This window comes from Felis catus, chromosome C1 (assembly GCF_018350175.1).
Source record: "Felis catus isolate Fca126 chromosome C1, F.catus_Fca126_mat1.0, whole genome shotgun sequence".
NCBI classification, from domain to species: domain Eukaryota; kingdom Metazoa; phylum Chordata; class Mammalia; order Carnivora; family Felidae; genus Felis; species Felis catus.
Window position 1 is genome coordinate 92274920 of NC_058375.1, and position 24769 is coordinate 92299688.

General features: G+C 37.7%; 1 protein-coding gene and 1 long non-coding RNA gene across 2 annotated transcripts in view; both read right to left on the bottom strand.

The window, feature by feature from the left end:
• Positions 1 to 8830: 8830 nt before the first annotated feature.
• On the bottom strand, positions 8831 to 16794 carry LOC123378989. Its single transcript, XR_006582820.1, has 2 exons — positions 13392 to 16794; positions 8831 to 9160 (listed from the first exon to the last, which is right to left on the bottom strand). It is a non-coding gene; the product is annotated as an uncharacterized LOC123378989 (long non-coding RNA).
• Positions 16795 to 23430: 6636 nt separating this feature from the next.
• LOC101095594 (calcium-binding mitochondrial carrier protein SCaMC-1-like) overlaps positions 23431 to 24769 on the bottom strand; it is a 50104-nt gene continuing 48765 nt past the window's right edge. Inside the window, 1 exon segment of the mRNA XM_011285036.4 lies at positions 23431 to 24643. Coding sequence (XP_011283338.2) covers positions 24465 to 24643 — 179 coding nt within the window. The 3' untranslated portion in view covers positions 23431 to 24464.

Sequence of the window (24769 nt, forward strand, 5' to 3'; positions counted from 1 at the left end):
AACAAAAAACACCTAAAACTAATACGGTATTACATGTCAATTATGTCTCAACACAACTGGGGGTATAAAAAAAAAAAAAAAAAAAAAAGGAGAAACTGAAGGGTCTTTGGCAGAAAAGATCGACGTTCATCCAGGTGGGCAGTGGTAAAAAGAGGGACTACTTTGCTCTACAGCTTAGTAAGATCTGACCCTGACAAATCATAGGGAGCATTTGCCAGCAGCACTTACCAGGAGGACCTCAGGCCCCTCTCTTTCAAGAGGGGTACAGCTACATGGCTTAGGGCTTCCTTCATAACATGGAATAAGACAAGGAACACCGGGGATAGAGAGAAAGTGGCAGGGTCCTAATTCTTCTGCTGTGCAAACTTGGAAATGTGGCATAGCTTCTCTATCAGCCTCTCATCAGTAACATGAGAGTATGAATATCTGCCTCATAACAACAGGGTTTTACATTGTATGGGAAAGGTCTTAATACTCTCAAGTGCCAATAAAATGAGATTCACCAATTGTAATAATTCCCTGTTCATCCACCAGCCGCTTCATAGAAACTGTTGTTGCATTCCTCTTATCTGCAGGAGCTATAACTCTGTACTTATAAGGCTTTCCCCACATCCTCTGAATAACTAAACAAGGCTAGTTCTTCGAACAAAACCCAGGAACTCAGACCCAGAAATCACTTCCCCTCATGCCATTTTATATATTGAAGGCACAGGCGAATCTAGAGTTTGTAAACTGAGGACTGCCTGTTTAGTTACATCATTGTGAGACCAATCTCTTCATACTACTTCTGAATTCCAATCTTGTTATCAATTATCCTCTTCCTTTGGAAATGCCTTCTAACCACATCAAATTTTCTATCTGTCCTTAAAAACCTCTTTTAACCACCACTGTGGATACTCTGTACTCGAAGAGAGGCTGCTTGAAATAGTCCTCCCAGACTTAAATGTTTTTTTCTTTTTTCTTTTCTTGTAGTAACTAGAGGAATTAACTGTCAAAACTTTGAGAAAATTTATTTTAAACACAAAGCCTTGTACAAGAAAGTTTACAGCAGTTTTATTCATGATCATCCAAACCCAAGAACAAGCAAAGTGTCCTTAAATGAGTGAATGGATGAACGATCTGTGTTGCATTCATACAGTGGAACACAGTGATAACAAGGAGTGTCTCACTACACCATACAACACGCTATATGGCATTCTGGAAAAGGCAAAACTATAGGGACAGAAAACAGACCAGGGGTTGCCAGGGGCTGCGGGGTGGGAGGTGTTGACTATGTAACAGCATAAGGGAGCCTTTTGGGGGTAATGGAGCTGCTTAGGTTTTGATTCTGGTGGTGGTTACACAACTGTCACTTTGTTAAAATGCACAGCAGTGTATACTAAAAAGGTTTACTTTCACTCTGTGGAAATTATACCTCATTAAATCTGACTTTAATATCTGACTTAAACATAAGTAAAACAGAATAAGAATTCTTAGTTCAAAATATCACTGTGAAAATCAAAACAGTTTGTGACTTATTACACAAAAGTATGGTTGCAGACCAGCAGCATCAGTATCACTCAGGAGCTTATTAGGAAATACAGTCTCAGGACCACCTCAGAGTTGCACTTATGCAAAAGCCCCAGTGATCCTTTCCTACATCAAAGTTTGAGAAGCTTTGCTGGTATAAAGTAATGCTACTCAAAGTGCGGTTTGCACACTAGTGCCAGACTACAAGCTCTTCCCTGTTCGCCACAAGTTTAGTCAGAGATTAAGAGGAAGCATCCAGAAACATTATAGCAGTTTTGATAGAGTACTTTTATATTTGTTGAGTTTAATAATGACTCCTGTATTGTCTTTTTAATTTTAATTCTCTAACAAATCATTTTTTACTGTATTTCACAATGGTTTATGTATCCACAATGGATTAAGAAAACACTGTTGGGGCGCCTGGGTGGCTCAGTCAGTCAAGCGTCCGACATCAGCTCAGGTCATGATCTCACGGTTCATGAGTTCGAGCCCCGAGTGGGGCTCTGTGCTGACAGCTGGGAGCCTGGAGCCTGTTTCAGATTCTGTTTCTGTCTCTCTTCCTCTCCCCTATTCACTCTCTGTCTCTCTTTCTCTCCCCTATTCATTCTATGTCTCTCTTTCTCAAATACAAAAAATAAAACATAAAAAAAAATTTTTAAGAAAACACTGTTACTTGGGGCACCTGGGTGGCTTAGTTGGTTGAGCGTCCAGCTTCACCTCAGATAATGATCTCATGGTTCGTGAGTTCAAGACCCATGTCAGGCTCTGTGCTGACAGCTCAGAACTGGAGCCTGCTTCAGATTCTGTGTCTCCCTGTCTCTCTGCTCCCCGCCCCCACCCCCGCCAATTGCACTCTGTCTCTCTCTCGAAAGAAAGAAGAAAGAAAGAAAGAAAGAAAGAAAGAAAGAAAGAAAGAAAGAAAGAAAGAAAGAAAGAAAGAAAGAAAGAAAACACTGTTACCATACAGAATAAAGGTAAAATTAACAATACAACTTCCTTCATGAGAGAATAAAATTTTACATAGACATTTAAACACACGTACGAGAGACAGCATCCCTACCCATTCCTATGTTGATAATTCCCAAAGACCAGTAGCTCCGACAGAGATCAACAGGAGAAACCCTGAACTCAGATGTCCTTAACCCAATTCATTTCTGTGGTCAGGACAGAAGTTGAGGGTTCAGCCCAATTCAGCTTGCCTCTGTATTTTTCCAGTTTCTAGCTTTCTTAAGCACTACCATCTTCCATTGGGACGACCTTCAAACTTTATAAATTTCATCTATTTTGGTCTTCAAAGACCTTTTTCAGCACCTACCTTGAAATCCTTGTAGTTAGGAAGAATCCCCTTGAATGATCATTCTAGATGTTCATAGTTTTAGCTGGTAAACAAGTTTACCCTTTTTACCTACTGGACCATGCAGTTACTGTGGGTGCTAAGAAAACCAAAGTCTCAGCCTCTCTACAAGGAATAACTCTATGTCAAAATTCTGTTCACTGCTGTCTCAAATTTAAGGAATTACAAAGTGGGCTATGTAAGAGAATTCAATTGGTTCAGGGTAAAGCCATCACCATCACCAGAAAGCTAGTTTTATCACATGTATTTTAACCTTGAATATCCAGGTAGTCTTTAGAGAGACAAGAATCGTTTTAAGTTTTAACTCTAAGCTACATGAATATTCCCTTGAGATTTTCCAAGTCATGTAGGAGACAGAAATCCAGATAACCAGGAGAATTCTGTGTCTTGCTCACTACTCCTCATCATCCACTACCCCTAACCACCCAAAAAAGTAAACGCAGACATGGCACTTAATTACTGGAAGTTTGACATCATTACTAAATCATGTAAATACTTCCCATTTCAAAACAGTTGTGTCAAGTTCACACTGGCTTCAAAACCACATCCCTCACTACTTTGAAAATAACTATGTAAAAGACTGTGTTAAGAATGTCTTCAGTTTGCGAAAATTTATGTAAATTTTGTTCTGAAGGCTGATACATTTAAAATGAAAAAAAAAGCACATCTATTAAGGAATCAATAATTATGAAAATTAGATCAATATTCTATATATTTTTGCTTGTAAAGCCACCATCTCTCTCCCCTCCTTCCCTTCCATCCTCTCTTCCTCCCTCCCTCCCTCCCTTCCTTCATCACCAGTTAAACGTCATTAGGCAGGCTTGAGGAAAGCTGCCCAGAATGGGTCAGAGCTCAGGGAAAGAAGATGGGCAGGGCAGCAGCCTCCTGGGTTGGGAGGCTGGTTACATATAAGGGGCTTGAGCAAGTAAATAAATATATTGAGGATAGTAAGAGCTAGGCTTCCTGCTCTCAGAGAAAGGAGTTAGAAACATGCAAAAGAGAAAGCTAGAATGAACCCTACAGCGTTGCATTTGAATTAGTGGTATTGGTGCGAACGCACGGTTTTAAATATTCTTGGATACAGAAATATAAAGAGGTCTTTGTTCTCATAGGGCATACAGTTCAGTCAGAGGAAACAGGAAGTAATCATACCTCTGGGGTTCTGCAGCTAGAAGTTTGGGTTGTATAAATAACAATAAAATTAAGAATCTATAAAAACAATTTAAAAAATTGCTCCCCTGGCATTTATTTTTAAAGTTACGCTGTGCAGGGGCGTCTGGGTGGCTCAGTCAGTTGGGCGTCCGACTTCAGCTCAGGTCATGATCTCACAGTCTGTGAGTTCGAGCCCCACGTCGGGGTCTGTGCTGACAGCTCAGAGCCTGGAGCCTGCTCTGGATTCTGTGTCTCCCTCTCTCTCTCTGCCCCTCCCCCGCTCATGCTCTGTCTCTCTCTCTGTCAAAAATAAATAAACATTAAAAAAATTTTAGTTATGCTGTGCAGAGAGAAATTTCCAATGCACATTTTCCCATTTTAAAATGTTCATCACTCATTTAAAAAAAAAATTTTTTTTGAGAGAGAGACAGAGACAGAGCACAAGTGGGGGAGAGGCAGAAAGAGAGGGAAACACAGAATCTGAAGCAGACTCCAAGCTCTGAAGCTGTCAGCAAAGCCAGACGCAGGGCTGGAACACACACACTTGAGCTCATGACCTGAACCAAAGTTGGACGCTTAACCGACTGAGCCCAGGTGCCCCCATCACTCATTTTTAAAACATAAATTTTTGCTGTTTTTTTTCTTTCATGCCTTTTTGCTATATATATATATATATATATATATATATATATATATATACATTTTTGATGTCTTACATTAAAGTTTGCGTATGTCTTTGTGATGTCTTCAAACTCATGATCACTTGTATATTTGTACTTACGTGACTGTACTTGTATCTTTGTAGTAAGTTTCAAAGAGTTTGAGAGTAATTCAATTTGCAGAAAGTTCATCTCTTGAGTACATTTTCAGTGTTGTTCTCCCAAAGAAAAAGCCAGCATTGGGGAAAATGGCCACCATGTAATGTTGCTAACATCTCAATAGAGGGTGCTGTTACCTAAAGATGAAGGACGGTCAGGGCTAAATAGAAGCTGGAGTGGGGGGAGTGAAAGCAGAAGGGGATCCAAGGAAAGAAGGAAGAAAAGTGGGTCTTTCTTTTTTGGTCATCAATATAGTTATAGATCCCTAAACTACACTAACAAAAGATACAAACTGAAATGTTATTTAAAACCTGGGTGTAACAATATACTTTCTTTCCATTAAAAAAAATAGTCTGCACTCTAACAAAACTAAAGTAAAATCAACAGAACTATCATACATTTACCTTTAAAAGTTATTTTATATATTGCAAAAACAATGCATCACATCGGCATACTTCCTCTGTCAATAACAAAATCTAAGGTTCCTCTGGAGTCTGGAACTTTATAATCCTTGTGAATGATTTCTCAGTGACTCCATCATCTACTTAAACCCTGAAGTAGATAATGTAACTCCAAATTAGATAATGTGCTCCAAAAAAGGCCAAAAGATGGTTAAAATTCTTTTTGTAACCCTTGACATCTTCTGCTGCCAAAGTGTACCACTTTTTTTTTTTTTTTTCGTGTTTCTCACTGCCTTTGATCAGGTCTTTATTCAAAATTAGCTGTCCAAAATGATTTGACTTTTATGGAATTTTTTTAAGTGTCCCACTTTTTAAAGTTGTTACAGTATTGATACATTTTTGTTGTTGTTGATTTTACTTAACCCTCAGTTTTCATGACTATACAGCTTCAAATGTCTCCTAGATGTTGGCTCTATATAAGGCACTATAATACTTGTGTGTGTATATACAATAAATTTATAGTCGTATTAAAACTTAATTTTTATATTTTCTGTTTTCAAAAATTTTTTTTTTACCAAGACATCTTAGAAGTCTATCAGGAGATAGCGTTTGGAGAGTCCAAATGCCAGAAATCCCACTTGCGTTAACTTAGCAACAGGAGAAAGGACTACAGCTGGAGCTGGGCTGAAATGAGAACCCCGAATTGGAGTAGGCTCGAGATTCTCTCACGTTCTCTGCTCCCATTTGAGCTCTTGTTTCCATCTTGTCCCACAGTTCACGTCTGTGTTCTACACGTGGTAGAAAGCATGCTTGCAACAGCTCTCAGTTTTATGTCATGCCCCCTCAGGCGCCAGATAGAACCTTTGCTAACACGCTCTGATACAAAGTCTCCAAGTCTTCATGCGGGACTCCTCTTGGGGTTAGGCGCTCACTGCTGGAATAATTAGCCATGGTCCCAGGATTATGTCAATGCTCTGCAGTTCCCAGGGAAACCAAATAAAAGGAAAGGGGAGAAGGGCATTTTCTGGAAGAGGATATGGATGTACAGATAGAGTTTCTTTATTAAATGTAATTGCTTTGGGCTTCAGTATATCAGATTCTATCTAATTTGTCAAACATCCAAAAGTCAGTTCCACTTAAAAACAAATCAGATAAAAACAATAAAGTATCTCTGAAACTATTATTCAAGTCAACGACAAGATGAGATTCAATTAACAAAAGCTAAATTCATACTCAACATATAGGAACACAAATTTTATATAAGGTGATGCAGAATGAACAGGCAGTTAAGTAGAATTTTAGATTAAGATACCAAGACCACGGATAACCTATTTCAAAATGACATGCACGACCATAATGCAGAATTTTCAAAGGAAGTCATGGTGGTAAGTGAGAACCCTCACCAATACTGAGGGTAAAAGGGATTGCATTAGAAGAGGATATTTGGAAAGAGCTGCTGCTGCATTGAGTCCCCTCCTCTACCCAGCCCCACCTTCCACCTGGGGGAAGAGGTACGTGCCCCTCATCTCCAGCTTAGAGCAAAGAGCTTTAGTGAGACTCCCTGAAAATCTGACACGAGTTTTGAGGACTGATGGACTGTGGACAGAGTTACGGTTACAGAATGTTTGCTGACTGTTATCACCAATAAAGTGAAAGAGAAGTTGCTGCCTTAGGAAAGTTACACAGTCTGTTGAAACAAAGAATGTATGTATGAATGTTTCTTCTGTATCAGATGTGAGCTGTGCAAGGTGCCCCAGGGAAGTACTGTGTTGTCTTGGGTCCTGTCTAAAAGGGCTGAAGGGCTATCTAAATTCAGAGATAAACTTCAGCAGGGAAAAAAAAAAAAAAGTAGAGGCATCATCAGTTGGGTAGAGATGAAGGAAGGAAATATAACTGACCAGGCAGGGAGAGTGCATGATACCCAACAAGAAACTACAGAATAGAGTTTCCTAGTGACTGGGTGGGATAGGGAGTCTCCACGGAAGCCACGAAAGAGCCCCATTAAAGAAAGACGTCAGGGCAGGGAACTCAGTGCGGCTCCTGTCAGCATGTTAGTCACAGAAGAACCGGCCTCCTGGCCTTTTCCTCTCCTTTCTATTCTGTTCACAGGCTAGAGAAAGAATCCTGGAAGGGGAAAAGAGAGAAGCCAAACACGCCCAGCCCCCTCATTGCAGAAGGCCTTAGCAAAGGCAGAGGGAGAAGTTCTTTACCTTCGAGATCGCAGTTGTGATGACTGCACTGCACCCAGCATATTAATTATTTTTTTGAAGAACCTTTTGTTAACTGAAAGCAATCAGGAAAGCTGTGGGACTTGCCCCGAATTTATGTAGAGCAAGCACCAGCCCCACACGAAATAAAGTCAAAGTGACTCTGGGAAACACAGTTAAATGGCTTAGTAATTCCATCCCATAAGTTATGTTTGTTTTCCTACTTAAAATACTCAACTGCAAGGGTCTCAGTAAATATAGAGATATTTAAGAGAAATGAATGAATACAGCTGTTAGAGTAACATCCTAAATTCCAGATAATCTACTTACATTATTCTCATTTAAGTCTCCTAACAATCTTCCAAAGTAGGAATTAATGACCCCCCCCCTTTTCAATATTTATTTAGAGTGTGCATGTGTGTGTATGTGAGCAGGGGAGGGGCAGAAGGAGAGGGGAGGGAGAGAGAGAGAGAGAGAGAGAGAGAGAGAGAGAGAGAGCGAGAGAATCCCAAGCAGGCTCCACATGTTAGTGCAGAGCCTGACCTGGGGCTCAAACCATGAACCATGAGCTCATGACCTTAACTGAGATCAAGAGTCAAATGCTTAGCCGACTGAGCCACCCAGGTGTTCCAAAACCCTTTTTTTTACATATGTGAAAATTATCAGCAAGATTGAGTGACTTTCTGACAGATACCAAATGTTTTCACTCATGTGGATCCTGAGAAACTCAACAGAAGACCAGGGGGGAGGGGAAGGGAAAATAAAAGTTACAGAGAGGGAAGGAGGCAAACCTTAAGAGACTCTTAAATACTGAAAACAAACTGAGGGTTGATGGGGGGTGAGGGGGGGAGAAAGTGGGTGATGGGCATTGAGGAGGGCACCTGTTGGGATGAGCACTGAGTGTTGTATGGAAACCAATTTGACAATAAATTTCATTAAAAAAAAAAAAAAAAAGATTGAGTGACTTTTCCAAATGACAGTCATGATTCATGTTCCTATAGATCCGGTCCCAACAACCATGTCCTTTCTAAACACCACCTTAGTTCCCAGGTCCTTCCTAGACATTTTTAACTTCCAGCAAACTTACCTAAAATCTCTGAGCTCCGGTTTCTTTGTGGACAAGTCTGGATTAGTAATACTTTCTCTGCCTTTCTCTAAGGGATATTGGAAGAATCGTGAGATAATACACCATAAAGCACTTCATTAATTCCAAAATATTGTTACTGGAGGAGGAGAGCAATATCTTATCGTCCCTTCTTCTGCAGAAAGAAGAATTATCTTGGAGGCAACCATATTTTGTTTGGGACCGTACATCATCATCACCAATTGGGATATACTACATCACTAAAAGCCATTATATCCTTTCTGAAAAAATTCAAACCAGAAATGCTTGCTTAAAAAATAAGTTTATTGGTCTAAAAGCCTAACACTGCTACCAATAAAAACCCAAAGTAGAAAATGGAGACCATTCTTTTTCATTTTATCATTGAATTAAAAACATGTATTTGGGTTATACAAATCATCATCAATCTAACTATGACTTGCCTGCGGTAATCCAGAGTGCACATGAATGAATGGAGTAAGGCTGGCCATGATGTACACCTGTCTGAATTTTCTTTAGCCAAATTTCTTTGTTAAATCTCGGAAGAACTTCCCACTGCCAACGCAACATCTTGCACAGACTTCTTGGTTGCTTTTTTTTTTTTTTTCCTTTGTGACCTGATAGGGTGAGTATATATATACAACATTATGAGCACTTTTTTACCAAACTCTTCCTAGAACAAAGGTTATTTATGAGACAAGACGTAATGGCTAAGAAATCAACTATAATAAAATTACTAAGTTTTAAAAAATGGATTAAAATATGCCTGTTTTATTCTTATATTTTTATTGTTTGAATGCTGTTGAAGGCATTTAATCTTAAAAACAAAGGAGCTTCATTAGCCACATATGTCGTATTAGAATTTTTTCAGCCACCTTAAAATTCTCTCTTTTATAGGGGTACCTGACTGGCTCAGTTGGTGGAGCATGCAACTCTTGATCTCGGGGTTGTAGGTTTGAGTCCCACATCGGGTGTGAAGATTACTTAAAAATAAAATCTTAAAAAAAATTCTTGGGGAGCCTGTGTGGCTCAGTCGGTTAAGCGTACAACTTCAGCTCAGGTCATAATCTCACAGTTCGTGGGTTCAAGCCCCACATCAGGCTCTGTGCTGACAGCTCAGATCCTGGAGCCTGCTTCAGATTCTCTGTACCTGCTCTCTGCTCCTCCCCCACTCATGCTCATCTCTCTCTCTCTCTCAAAAACAGATAAACATTTTTTAAAAAAGAATTAAAAAAAATTCTCTCCTTTATAATTTCTCTCATTATTTTTAAATGACTTTTGTAATTTCATTTTTCTTAATGTTTATTTATTTTGGAGAGAGAGCACAAGCAGGGGAGGGGCCAATAGACAGAGGGGGACAGAGGGTCCAAAGCAGTCTCCACCCTAACAGCAGAGAGCCTGATGCAGTGCCCGAAACCCACAGACTGTAAGATTATAACCTGAGCTGAAGTCGGACGCTCAATGGACAGAGCCACCCAGGAGCCCTGCAATTTCATTTCTGATTATAAAACTGATACACATTCGTTGTATGAAAAATATAGAAAATCACAGAGGAAAATATACTCATGATCTCACTGTCCAGAGATTTAATTTAGATATAGTAAACTCTCTCTCTCTCCCACCCACACCAACTCTGCTTTCTATGTCTGCTTTATTGCATATTTCTTCTTTAATAAAATAATCTCAAATTACATATAATATTTTGAGTACTGCTTTTGCTAGATGATTTAGTATAAACATTTTCCCACGTCATTAATATTCTCCTATATCAACATTTCAAAGAACTGCTTAATGTTGTAATGTGTTATAGATTTAAACTAAGATTTCATGAATACATATTCATTACAATTCTTTGCTATTATAAACAATAGAAAATATAAACACTCCAGTAGATAAATCTTTTTTAATATCTATGATAATTTCCTTAGGATAAATTTCTAGAAGTAAAATTGCTCAGTTATGGCTTTTTCTTCTTCTGCTAAGTATTGTCAAATTGCCCTCCAGTAAGTTTGGACTAATACACACTTCCACAGGTAGTGTATGAAAGTGCTTTATTTAATTAAAAATGCAATTAAATATTAGAATATTATAAACTTTCTCGAATTTTTTTAATTTTTATTTTTCTAGAGAGAGTGTGTAAGTCAGGGAGATGGGCAGAGGGAGTGGGAGATAGAGAGGGAGAGAGAATCCTAAGCAGGCTCCACACAAAGCGTGGAGCTTGATCCCACAACCTGGGATCATGATCCGAGCTGAAATCAAGAGTCAGACACTCAACGGACTGACTCACCCAGGTTCCCTTTCAGAAACTTTCTCAATTTAAGAGATGAAAATGGTGTCTTAATTTAATATGCAATACTTTGAATGGTAGTGTTTCCACTTTTACATTAAGATATGACCTATTCCAGCTAACTTTTTGTGAATTGTGAAAGGTAGGAGGATCAAAGTTCATATTACTCCATATGGACATCCCGTTGTCCCAGAGTCATTTGTTGAAAAGACTATCCTTTCCCCCCACTGGATACCTTGGCACTTCTATCAAAATTCAATTGACCACATATGCACGGGTCTGTTCCTGGGCTCTCCAGTTTGTTTCATTAATCTGAATGCCTATCCTTATGCCAATCCCATCCTGTCTTGTTACTGTAGCTTTACAGTCGTCTTAAAATCAAGTAGTATAAATCCTCAAACGCTGTTCTTCAAAATCATTCAGGATAGTCTATTATCAAATGGAGTGAAATTTCTGATTTCACTGCACTGAGATCAGAGAACATACTATGTATGATTTTAATCCTTTTTAATTTATTGAGGTTATTTTATGTCTTAGCATATGGTTTATTCTGGAGAATGTTTCATGTGCACTTAAGAAGAAGGTATAGCCTCCTACTGTTGGGTAGAGTGTTCCATATATATTAGGTCTAGTTTGTGTATAGTGTTCCTCAAATGTTTTATTTCCTGTTGATCTTCTGCTTAGTTGTTACATCCTTTATGAAAATGAGAATATTACAGTGTCTAAATATTATTATTATTAATTGTCTGCTTTCAATTGTCAGTTTTTGCTTCAAATCTTTTGGGGCCCTGTTGTAAGGTGCATATATGTTTTTGATTATTATAACTTCCTGATGGATTAACCTATTTATTATTATAAATGTCCCTCTTTATCTCTAGTAACATTTTTTTTTGTTTTGAAGTCTATGTTGTCTGATATTAGTATAATCATGCTAGCTTTATAATCACTATTTACAGGATACATCTTTTTCCATCTTTGCATTCACTTGATCTTAGCCAAAAGGCCAAGAAGCAATCCATTTCTTTACTTTCAACCTAGCTGTTATCTTTTGATCGAAAGCATATCTCCTTGTAAACAGTATATAGTCAGATTTAAAAAAAAAAAGCCCTATGAAAGATTTTTCTTTCATTCACTGACTACTCAACAAGAGTCTCACATTAGGATACTTTATGTTACTCTAACAAATACATCCAAAACTGTAATTGCTCAAACTCAAAAGTAGTTATTTTTCATTCATATAATAGTACTATACAGTTCTTCCAGGTCACAGATAGCTCTCCTCCATGCAGAGTTTCAGGAAATCTCCCTTCAGGTCCAGAAGTTGAACACGTCGCTTCTGTTCACATTCCATTGGAAAGAACTTAGTCACATGTCTACCCTAACTGCAAGGGATGCTGAGAAATGTTTAGCTGCATTCCCACAAAAAGGGGGAGATTGAATATTTTGTGGGAGCTAGACATCTCTAACTCAATACTATGCATAAACTTGAGAAAAAATTTTCCTCTGGAAGGTTCAATAATCTGGCATTAACTGTCCAATTTACAAGCAAAAATCCAAAGGAACTTCTATTAAAAGAAAAAGCATTAAGCAACATATGTTGTTGCAAAAGCAAATTTATAGTAGGCTAAAGTACCGTGATGCCCTAAAAATTTGTTAGACGCCCACAAAAATTAGGGTAAGCTTATCTTTTTAGGATCACCTGTATAAGCTGTTCGCATGCAATCTTCTACATCACCTTCTGTTTCATAATGTGTCTGTTGCACCACTACTTCATGGTCTATTTACACTACCCATTCCTGGTGAGGTTTTTGTCTTTCCTCTGACATAATCTACTTTCTAATGGCATACTGTTCTCTTTATCTGACTTTTCTACTAATAAGGGAAAATTTGATATTTTCAGACAGTCTTGTCTTAACAAAAGTCTTCTTTTAGTCATTCACATAGCTTTTATAGAAGCAAGGAACTCATGAGTTTATAGAACTCATAGCTTTCATAGAAGCAAGGAACTTTTTTATAACCCTCTCTTTCTTCTATGTCCAGTGATTATAGTTCTTTTAAAGGAGATACAGAAAGAATATGTCTGGTTGGAAATTCTTTCCCTTCTCTTAAGGATTGTCTGATTACAGATCAACTATCTTTGTTAAGAAAAAGACTCTGCTGAGGCTGGTGTGTATTCTAACAGAATAATACCACTTTTCTAAGAGGCCAGTTTCTACTATAAGCAGCAAAGAAAATGAGCTACACTAATTGCTTATAGGAAAATCACACCAATGACAGTTTTTCCTTGTCTTTCTAGTAGTAAGTCTGAGAATCCCACCCCAACGTGTATTACTCTCAACATTAGGATTTAACAAGAAGCCCGACTTGTTCTCCATTTCCCTCTGGAGTTTACCAATATCACTATCATCAATATTATTACTGTAATTAATATCATCATCATTATTACAATTACAAAATGGGCAGCAAACCAAATTACCTAGTGAAAATATTTCACACAAACTCCATGGCAAGTGAGACAACGTCCTTATCTATTCCTAAAAAGTTTGTGCATTCCACCTTACCTTCAATTTTTCTAAGTGAGCAAAGAGAGGTAAGACATCAGAGTTTGAAGTATGGGACCAGTTCAGTAGGTTCTCAATGAGAATAATACCATCTCCTAGGGAGCTCCTAGGGATCAAGTTAGAAATTTGTGGAGGTATTTTAAAAACAACTTGTAAATAAAATTTTAACTTTAGAATAGTTTTAGACTTGCAGGAAAGTTGTGAATACAGAGAATTTCCAGGTACCCCTTGCCCAGCATCCCCCTATTATTAACATCTTAGTGTGATGTATTTGTCACAATTAATACTGATACATTATTAACCAAAATCCATACTTTATTCAGATTTCCTTAGTTTTTAACATACTGCCTCTTTTCTTTTCCAAAATTGCACCCCAGATACCACATTACATTTAATCATCATGTCTCCTTAGACTCCTCCTTGCTTGGCTGTGACAGTGTCTCAGACTCTCCTTGTTTTTGATGACCTTGACAGTTCTGAGGAGTACTGACGAAGGACTTTGTAAAATGTCTCTTAAGTGGGACTTCTCTGATGTTTTTCTCATGATTATGGGATTATGGGTTTTTGGAAGGAAGAAACAGAGGTAAAGAGCCATTCTCATAACATTATGTCAATAGTATATATTATCAATATAACTTGGCCCATATTGACTTTACCTGGCTGGGGCATGTTTGTTATATTTCTCCAATAAACCTACTCTTTTTCCAAACCCTTTCCATATTGTACTCTTTGGAAGTTACTATGCCTACACCACACTTAATGAGTGGAGAGTTGAAGGAGAAGTAGCTACATTATTATTTAGAATTCTGCACAGGATATCTGTCTATTCTCTCCCATTGATTTATTTATTCAATCATTTGTTTACATCGGTACAGACTTACAGATATTTATTTTATATGTTGGGTTATAATTCAACACTCCTTCATTAATTTCATTGCTCAAATTGTTCCACTTTTGCCGATCGGGAGCTCTTTCAGCTAACTCCTGTGTCCCTTTTACATATCACCATTAATGTGTGTATGTGTGTGGGTTTTGGTTTTGAATTTATGATCACTTCCTTACTTTCTGGCACTACAAGATGCTTCAAGCTCATCATATATATATTTACTTCCTCAGTCCTAGAATCAATTATTTCTCCAAGGAGTCTTTTATTAGAGAATATCACAAACCAAGATCTGGGCATTAGGTGTGCTGGTTGCCACTGGAGTGTTTTCTTTTAGGTGTTATTCTCTCAACTGACCACAGAAATATGTGTATAATAACCTGTGTAAAATACACCTAACTACAAAAAATCCCCTATATGTGACCATCTATTTTATTTTATTTTATTTTATTTATTTATTTTATTTTATTTTAAGATAAACATGAGTTCTTACTGATGTCTCCAACACTAATCCTCACCACATGGATCATTCCAGCCTCCTGCTCTTGTTTATCTGTAACCACCCCCACCCCTACCAGTGAGAAACCTGGCTCCCACCATCTGCCATCATTCGTGTAATTTAGCTCTTATTTCAAAATCTCAATTACAAAGAAAATCATCTAAATATTCAATTGGATATATTTTGTCTTACTTAGAGTTCTGGGTTCCATCGGAATGAGGTAGAAACTAAATTCTGAATTGCACTATTTCTTCTAGAAACCAGAGAAATAGGAGGAGAAAGAAAAATCCCTCAAACTACATTTCAGTGAATACAGGAGACAGGGACAATCTGAAAACTCAAAACTGGGCATAAGCACTACCAAAGGTAGGGTCACTAAGAAGCCTGCATAGGAGTCTGTGATGCATGTCTTAGAGAAGAACAGAGGGCCCGGCAGTGGAAGATCTCAGAGATTTCCACAAATGTTACATTCTATAAGGAAAGGATCCTATGTGGAAAAGAAACCATTGTGAACAAGACTGAAGTCTGACAGGATACCAGTGGAGAAGGGCAAAGAGAAATGCTCAGAAAATGCTGGAAGACGGAACCCTGAAGGGGCAGATTTCACAAAGTTCCCACCAACTTTGAAAAGTACATCCTCTTGGAAGGTGATTACTGTGTTTCTTGGTAATGACAACATACAAAGAATCTGTGGAAGTCCAGGGTCCCTAAACTAGGCTGGGTCCCGAGAACCATGGGAGATAGGACTATATCCACAAAGGCAGCTGTTTTTTTGTTTCCCTGAACTATGAAGCTTGGAAAGCTATCCTGGCTTCCCAACAAACTCCACAGAAACTTCTAATTCTAATCCAGAAATTTCCATCTCATTCAACTATGATTAATAAAAATGAATATGCTCAGCATCTAGACTAAGGCAGTATAAGAAAAAAATAGAGTACCAATTTTCCTATAAATAAAAACTCCCACACACAAAATGCCTACTGCAGGTAGATGAAAATTCTAAGCTAATATTCCTATATATATTTTTTTAAAAGAAAAAATATAACAGAGCAATTACAACTGTGAAGGAAGACCATAAAACAGACATAAAAAAATGGAAAAGGGATAGCCAAACAATGAAGATTATGACTAGATAACATGAAAATGTGAAGTGGGAAATGACATAACTCAAGAAACCAACAAAAGAGAAAAACAGTTTGGAGTTTTAATTTGAAGCCAGTGTTAAATCAATGAAGAGTTTTATGAATGCTTTCAAGATTTATCTTTGGTTTTTGGTGGTTTCGCTGTTATGTGCTCAGGTATGGTTTGTGTTTATCTTGCTTAAAGTTCCCTGACCTTCAGTCTACCTCTATTTTTCATGACCATTGTTCCTTCAAATATTTTTTTTTATATCCTACTGTCTCTCTCCTCTTCTCCTGGGCTTTAATTGCATGTATGTTAGACCTTTCAATATCATGTCACAGACCACTGAAGCTCATCTGTCCACCAATTATTTTTTCTGTTCTTCAAAGTAGATCATGGCTACTGACCTATCTTTAGCTCTTCCTTCAGTCATCTCTAATTTGCCATTAACTGCATCCAGTTCATTTTTTTCCAGACATTTTTCAGTGCTATAATTTCAATTTAGTTCTTTCATAGTTTTCATTTCTCTGCCAAAATTCTCCATCTTTGACATCCTTAAATCCTTTAACTTATTTATAGTAGCTGTCCTCCGCTAATTCCAACACTTATGTCGCCTGTGAGTCTGCTTCTATACGCAAGTTTTTCCTCTTGATTATGAGTGATCCTTTCCTGCTTCTTTACCTGCAGTGTTTTTTTTGTATTTTGTTTTTTGGTATACTGGTCATTACTGATAATACATTGATGCAATTCTGGATTTTGTTCTGTCTGCTAAAAAATGATGTGTTTTTGGGGTGCCTGGGTGGCTCAGTAGGTTAAGCGTCTGGCTTCAGCTCAGGTCATGATCTCACAGTCCGTGAGTTCGAGACCCACGTCAGGCTTTTAGCCCCACGACAGCTCAGAGCCTGGAGCCTGCTTTGGATTCTGTGTCTTCCTCTGTCTCTGCCCCTCCTCTGCTCATGCTCTGTCTCTCTCTGTCTCAAAAATAGATTAAAAAAATGTTAAAAAATGATGCATTTTGTTCTGATGATTTAAAATTATTGTCAGATAGCCTTGATCCTGTCTATGGGGACCAGTCTTTACATTCTGTTAGGGGAGGTTTATTTTAGCCCTTAGTCCTAAAGTTCCAGACTTACTTTTAAGGCACAGCTCTTTGGGGATTTTAATGTGAAGTCCAAGGAGTTTATCCAAACCCTGTCAACTTGGCAAGATTTGAATTTCAAACTCCTAGACTTTCTTCAAACTTTACAGATTTCCTGACTGGAAATGTTATAAACAAGAATTTGTCTTGGAACAAATGATAAGCTGCTTAGCCTCATTCTGTCTCATGTAGTATTGTTCTAAGAGGCTGAGACAGTCCCCCAAGACTTAAGATCATTATACTATTGGGGAAAAAGCATTAATTTTTTTATCAGAAGAACTCAATTTGAATTACTGTGTCTCCCCTGGGAACCCCAGACTCCTTCCTTGCTAGACAACAGCACACCAGGGGGAGACCACCTTTGTACATTATATAAATGATCTGGATTGTAACCAACATTACAGTTTCCTATTTTTGAAGTCTAAGCATATCTTACAAAGTCCACATGTATTCTCTCCAAACTGAATGGATTAATAAACTAAGGCTATTTATAATGGCTGTTCATATATTATGAAGCAGTTTCATATCCCTTATCTCATTTGGTTCTGACAACAATCTTGTAAATAAGGTTTACAAAAGGCAATATTATTGTCCCCACTTTAAAAATACAGAAACTGAGACTCCAAGATTAACTGACCATCCACAAATTTCAAATACAATGAATGCTAAAGACAGAACTGGAGGTCTTTCTGAATCAAAGTACCCTTACTCTCTACCTTACCACAAACATACTATTTACCCTAAAAATTATAATACTCTCACATAAAGCTTGTGGTTTTTAGAATACTTTCACGTCCATCATCTCATTTGAGCTTCATAATAGCAGGCAATGGTCACACGGGAAAAGGATATGAGACCTTGGATCTAGATTGGGTAACGGGCCAGAACTGTGACTTGTGCATAAAATTGTAAACCTCACAGGGCTGTATTTGAAGATGCAGAGACAGGTTCAACTTATACCTATCTCTCTCAGATAAAGTCAGAAGTTTAAGAGGAGAAAGAAAGGCTATCAGATTTTCTCCAAGCACAGTAGGTCCCAGGTAGTTAGCTGAAGCACAGGACTGGTCTCTTCCCAGCTGCCAGAGCAGAGGGGAGCTACATAGGCAGACTACTCCCTCATGTTGCACCACTCCCATGGTGGTACATGGTGGATAGCTGTCAGCTTAGAGAACTATTGTGTAAACGCTAAGACTTCTGTTGCTCTTTAGACACCTGGCTTAGCATAGTACCTGGCACATACATGTTGAACTATAAACCGAATGTGAGCCCTGGTGGGAGCCTGGTGTTATTGGGGAAAATATTTTAGTTGTTCTGCTAGTCATTCTGCCAGTCTGGACTCCTTTTGTTCTGTGGCACAGTGAGATCACTCATACAAAGCCAATGATCACTTGACAACATGTAAGGTGGGATTAGAACATGACAGAGATGGACACTCTAAGAACAGCTTCATGGAAAGTTCACTACTCCATTTCTATCAGTCCACTATGATCATCCTTAAGGATACCCATTCCTATATGAAAAACGGAGGTAAAGAAGTGTGCACTGATTAGTGGATTCATTAGTTCCCTCTACAATTAAAGTACTTTATTCAAGATTTTTTTCTACACACCTGCAACAGATTAATTAATATCTGAAAATTGATCATCGAGAAAATTATACACTAATCTAGAAATGAGAGGAATAGAAATAGTCTGTTTCCTGAAATATTATGAACCCTGAGAACCCACAGATGCTTGTTGGTTTTTGCAAGGATTATAACCAGCCTTCAGCATGTTATGATTAACATGCTGGGATTTTCTCAACTGCTCTCTCCAAAGTGAATAGATTAACAAACTTGTTTTTGAATATGCAGTCTGGGCAATAAGAATATCCAGAAGTTCTGCACTGCCCTCAGGAACACAGGGTTTGCATGCAGCTAGAGAAATGAGTGCTCTACAAGAGGCCTCTGGAGATCTGAGGGCTTACTGTTTTGCTCCAGTGGACTGCCAACTAAATTTCTGAAAGGCCTCTGTGATTTCTGGAGAGTCCTTTACCTTTCTGTGTGAAGTCCAGAGATTTATTGGGGTCAAAAATTCAATAGGCACTTAATCCCAAGTGTCTCCAGATCATCACTTCTGCTATGGTCCTTCTTTATCTTTAATTCATCACACTAAGTGTTTTCTATAACCCACCCTAACCTATCCAAAAATCTTAGTTATATGGTGTAACATGCTACTAACCCTCTGGAGACCATGAATTTCACTAGTTTGTATCACAGTTCTGCAAGGTAACCCACAAAGGGTGTGATCTTTAAGCTCTAACGGTATCTGGAAAACTACACAGAGGGTGCCTTGGTGTTAAATTGAACTTCTGACACCACAGATCTTATAATATTGTCCAGTTATTTCTCCTATGGCATTCAGACAGGGTCTCTGGTGTTTCTTCAAGATTAACTCAAACTCCCAAGTTTCAATGTTCAAGTAACATTATGATAACCACTTCTAAATAAAAGTTACCATTCAGATATCTCAGTACCTAAGAGCAGGCTTAGATCCAATCTCAGAAAATTGAGAGGCTGTACCCCAAGGACAGAGAGCTAAATTATCACTTTAAGATATTTTACAAAATATCCGTGACTTCTCCAAGGATCTGGCTGAAGGTAGGCCTTCATGTAGAATGGAGGCCCTGAAGGTCAGGGATGAGCACAATCTTTACCGAGAGAGGAAAGTGTTAGATCTGTTCAAGGCGCTTCTCTCTATAAACTTAATTTCCTCATTTGGAAATTGGGAAAATCTCAACCTTCTAACTCCAAATAGCCGAAGCAATCTTGAGAAAGAAGAACAAAGTTAGAGGCATCACACTCCCTGATTTCAAACTATATTACAAAGCTTTTATAATTAAAGCACTGTGATATTTGGCATAAAAACAGACATATAACGAAACAGATTACACAGCCCAGAAATAAATCCATGCATATATGGTCAATTAACGTACAACACAGGAGCCAACAATATACAACAGGGAAAGGACAGTCTCTTCAATAAATGGTGTTGGAGGGATGCCTGAGTAGCTCAGTTGGTTAAGTATCCGATTTTGGTTCAGGTCATGATCTCACCGTTCATGGGTTCGAGCCCCACATCAGGCTCTGTGCTGACAGCTTAGAGCCTGGAGCCTACTTCAGATTCTGTGTCTCTGTCTCTCTCTGCCCCTCCCCCACTCATTCTGTTTCTGTCTCTCAAGAATAAATAAACATTAAAATTTTTAAAAATAAATAAATAAATAAATAAATAAATAAATAAATAAATGGTGTTGGAAAAACTAGACAGCTATATTCAAAAGAGTGAAACTGGGGGCGCCTGGGTGGCGCAGTCGGTTAAGCGTCCGACTTCAGCCAGGTCACGATCTCGCGGTCCGTGAGTTTGAGCCCCGCGTCAGGCTCTGGGCTGATGGCTCGGAGCCTGGAGCCTGTTTCCGATTCTGTGTCTCCCTCTCTCTCTGCCCCTCCCCCGTTCATGCTCTGTCTCTCTCTGTCTCAAAAATAAAATAAACGTTGAAAAAAAGAAAAAAAAAAGAGTGAAACTGGACCACTACCAATACATAAAAATTAACTCAAACTGTATTAAAGACTTGAATGTAAGACCAGAAACCATAAAACAGAAGCACTAAGCTCCCTGACACAGGTCTTGGCAATTATTTTTTTAAATCTGACACCAAAAGCAAAACCAACAAAAGCGAAAACAAACAAGTAAGATTATATCAAACCACAAGTTTCTACACAGATACATGAAAAGATGCTCAACATTAATCATCATCAGGGAAACGCAAATCAAAACTACAATAAGATATCACTTCACACCTGTCAGAATGACTAAAATCAGTAACACAAGAAACAACAAAACAAGGTGTTGATGGGGATAAGGAGAAAGGGGAACTTTCTTGCACTGTTGGTGGAAATGCAAACAGGTGTAGCCACTGTGAAAACCAGTATAGAGGTTCCTCAAAAACTTAAAAACAGAACTACCCTATGATCCAGCAGTAGCACTACCAGGTATTTACCCAAAGAATACAAAAATACTAATTCAAAGGGATACAAAAACTTAAAAACAGAACTACCCTATGATCCAGCAGTAGCACTACCAGGTATTTACCCAAAGAATACAAAAATACTAATTCAAAGGGATACTAATTCAAAGGGTGTTTATAGCAGCATTATCTACAATAGCCAATGGAAATAGCCCAAGTGTCCACTGATTAATGAATGGATAAAGAAGATGTGGGTATACGTACACAATGAAATATTACTCAGCTGTAAAAAATGATAAAATCCTGCCATTTGCAACAATACAAATGGAGATGGAGAGTATTACGGTAAGTGAACGAAGTCAGAGAAAGACAAATACCATATGATTTCACTCATATGTGGAATTTAAGAAACAAAAGAACTGAGTAAAGGGGAAGAAGAGAGAGAGAGAGAGGGAAGAGACAAACCAAGAAACAGACTCTTAACTATAGAGAACAAACTGATGGTTACCAGAGGGGAGATAGGTAGGGGGATGGGTGAAATAGGTGATGGGGATTAAGGAATGCACTTGTGATGAGGACCAGGTGTTGCCTGTAAGTGCTGAATCACTAAATTGTACACCTGATATGGGAGGGGGGGGAAGAGGGAAGCAAACCATGAGACTCTTAAATATAGATGAGGGTTGATGGAGGGAGGTGGGTTGGAGATGGGCTAGAGGGGTGATGGGTATTAAGGAGGGCACTTGTTATGATGAGCACTAGGCGTTGTACCTAAGTGATGAATCACTGAATTATTCTCCTGACACCAATATTGCCCTGTATATTAACTAGAATTTAAATAAAAATTTGAAAAAAAGAAAATAAATAAATAAAATAAAATAAATTGTACATCGAAACTAGTATTAAACTGTATGTTAACTAACTGGAATTTAAATAAAAACTTTAAAAAATTTTTTAAGTTTCTGCACAGCAAAGAAATCATCAACAAAAAGAAAAGACAACTTACGTAATGTGAAAAAATAATTGTAAACCATGTATCTGATAATGGACTAATATCCAAAACATATAAAGAGGTCATACAACTCAACAAAATAAAAAAACTCCAATTAAAAAAGGGGCAGAAGATCTGAATAGACATTTTTCCAAAGAAGACATGCAGATGCCCAACAAGTATGTGAAAGATGCTCAACATCATTAATCATCAAGGAAATGTAAATCAAAACCACAATGAGATACCACCTCACACCTGTCAGAATGGCTAGAATCAAAAAGATAAGAGATAGCAAGTTTTGCTGAGGTTTGGAGAAAAGGGAACTATTATGCACTGTTAGTGGGACTGTAAATTGGTGTAACCTCTGTGGAAAGTTCCTCAAAAAATTAAAAGTATAACTGCCATATAATTTAGCAATTCCACTTCTGGCTATTTATCCAAATAAAACAAAAACACTAATTCAAAAAGATATATACTCCCCATGCTTATTGCAGCCTTATTTACAATAAATAAATATTGTAAATAAATATTGTTCTATTTACATAAATTGAATAAAAATTTTAAAAAATAATCTCAACTTCCTGTTAGAATTAAGAGAACCTTTAAAAGTGTCCTGAAATAATTCCTGGCACATAGCAGGAACTTGATAAAATAAATTGTACTTTGACTTGTATACCTATTCTAAAGAAAAGCTTACTCAGAAGCCAGCTTTTAATAATTATGGCTATGGGGAAAACCCTGATTGGTCTCACTGGCTCTATTATCTCCTCTTTCAATGGTTTCTTCTGTTGTCAAAGTTGCCTTCTTATACCAGAGCATGTCAGCATCACATATAATTCAAAGCTCTCCATGACCCGTCACCAACCTATAGCAGTAGCCTTATATTTCACTGTATCTTCCTATTCACCACACATTTCCAAATGACCAGGCTACTTGTGATTTCCCTAATGCTCCACAAACCCTCTCTCACAACCCCACCACCATTTCCATGTTACCACTCAAGCTATCTCATCGATTTGGAATGCATTGTAAAAGTCTATCTACACAATTATCACCATTACTTGCTGTTCACACACCCTCCTGGACTTCAGATTAGATTTGCCTTCCTCCCCTCTGGTGATCTGTGGTTTTAGTTTAGCTAAAGTTTCACAATCCTCTCCTCTCTCCCACTCCTCAACCACTCTTCCTTGTTCACAAGCTCCTACCTCTTCCCACCTTGACTGGGATAGGTCTGAGTAAAACAGTCCTCTCTTTGTTCTCATTCTACATCAATCTTCTCATGATATATTTGGTTTCCCAGGTACCCTGATACCAGGAGACTGTGCCCAGGAGAAGGGATGAAAGTATTCTGGTCAGTGGAAAGTATAAAGTCCACTACACACGAATACTTTTGCATTGTGATACCTCTAGATCTCGTGAGTAATTTTAATTAATCTATCACCAAGGAACTGATCACCTTGACGAAATTAATAAAGTCAAATTTTGGAATCAGCAAGGCCAGGTCTCCAAGCCTGGATCAGTCAGTCTAGTGAGGCAGTTCTTCATTCGAAGCTTGTTGTGGCCAACCGGCCCCTTGCCGCATTCTCATTCAGTTTCAGCAGGGAACAGGATTCGTTGTTCCATAAAAGCAAGGAGAAGTATTCAGGATTTTCCAGGGTTGACTCAATCAACTCGTAAGCTAAAATAAGAATTGCTTCAACAAGTATGAAATAATGGATTTAATCTTTAAAATTCTTCCCCTCAAATGTTTTTCAACCAGAAGGTAAAAAGAAAATTTGTCCAATGCCAACCGGTTCTCAATACTGACCTCCTTATAACAGCTGAAAATATCAAGAATAAAAATGAATGAAGAGTGTTTGTATTTACAAATAAAATAGCTGGAGAAGTCAGAAATATGTTGTTGTGTTATTATTATTCCATCTACCATCTGATAGAAGGAACTATGAAGGAATTAGGAAACCAATGTTCCATTTTGGCTTAAAAAAGAGAAATAAACCATGATCATTTGCTGCAACATTAATTCTAAATGCAGTGATTTTTGTTAAAGTGTATAAAATATTTTCAAGCTCAGATTTGCAAACAATTGTTTAAATAGAAAAAGGTTAACACAAGCTTCTACCAAATGTAGAACATATAAACATATAAATGTTAAAACCAAATACCATGGTATGTATACCCAAACCCAATAAAAACAAGTTTAAAGTTAGGATTCAATGGAGTAGTAGAAAACACAAATAGATTTCTGTGGATATTGAGGATTTTAAATTATTAAAGAACTTTACCAAAATGATTATTTAATTTATAGATTTATAATAAAAAATTGTTTTAACAATTATTTGGTATGTGTTTCCTTTTAGAAAAGGACAGATTTCTCTTTACCACCCAGGTATTATCTTACAATTAAGTGATTCTGGTTATGACACTAATTTGACATTTCACTTTTAAATTAATCCCATATGTTGTGTCACTTTTTCATAAGCTGCAGAGCTGATGATTACTGCAGGAAGCACCTTTATGATGTTTGGGGTGAAACCCCTGAAAAATCCCTTTTTTCCTTCATTGTTATGTATCTCTTGAATGAGGTGCATCATAGAAGTTGTTGTTCCTTTTTCCTCCAGTGCTATAAATTGAAAAAAAAAATCAGTGTAATTCAATATTTAGTCTTTATACATTAAGATAGTCCAATGATTAATGAGAATTTACAGAAGCTAAAATTACTCTAGAATTTACACAAGCTAAAATATAA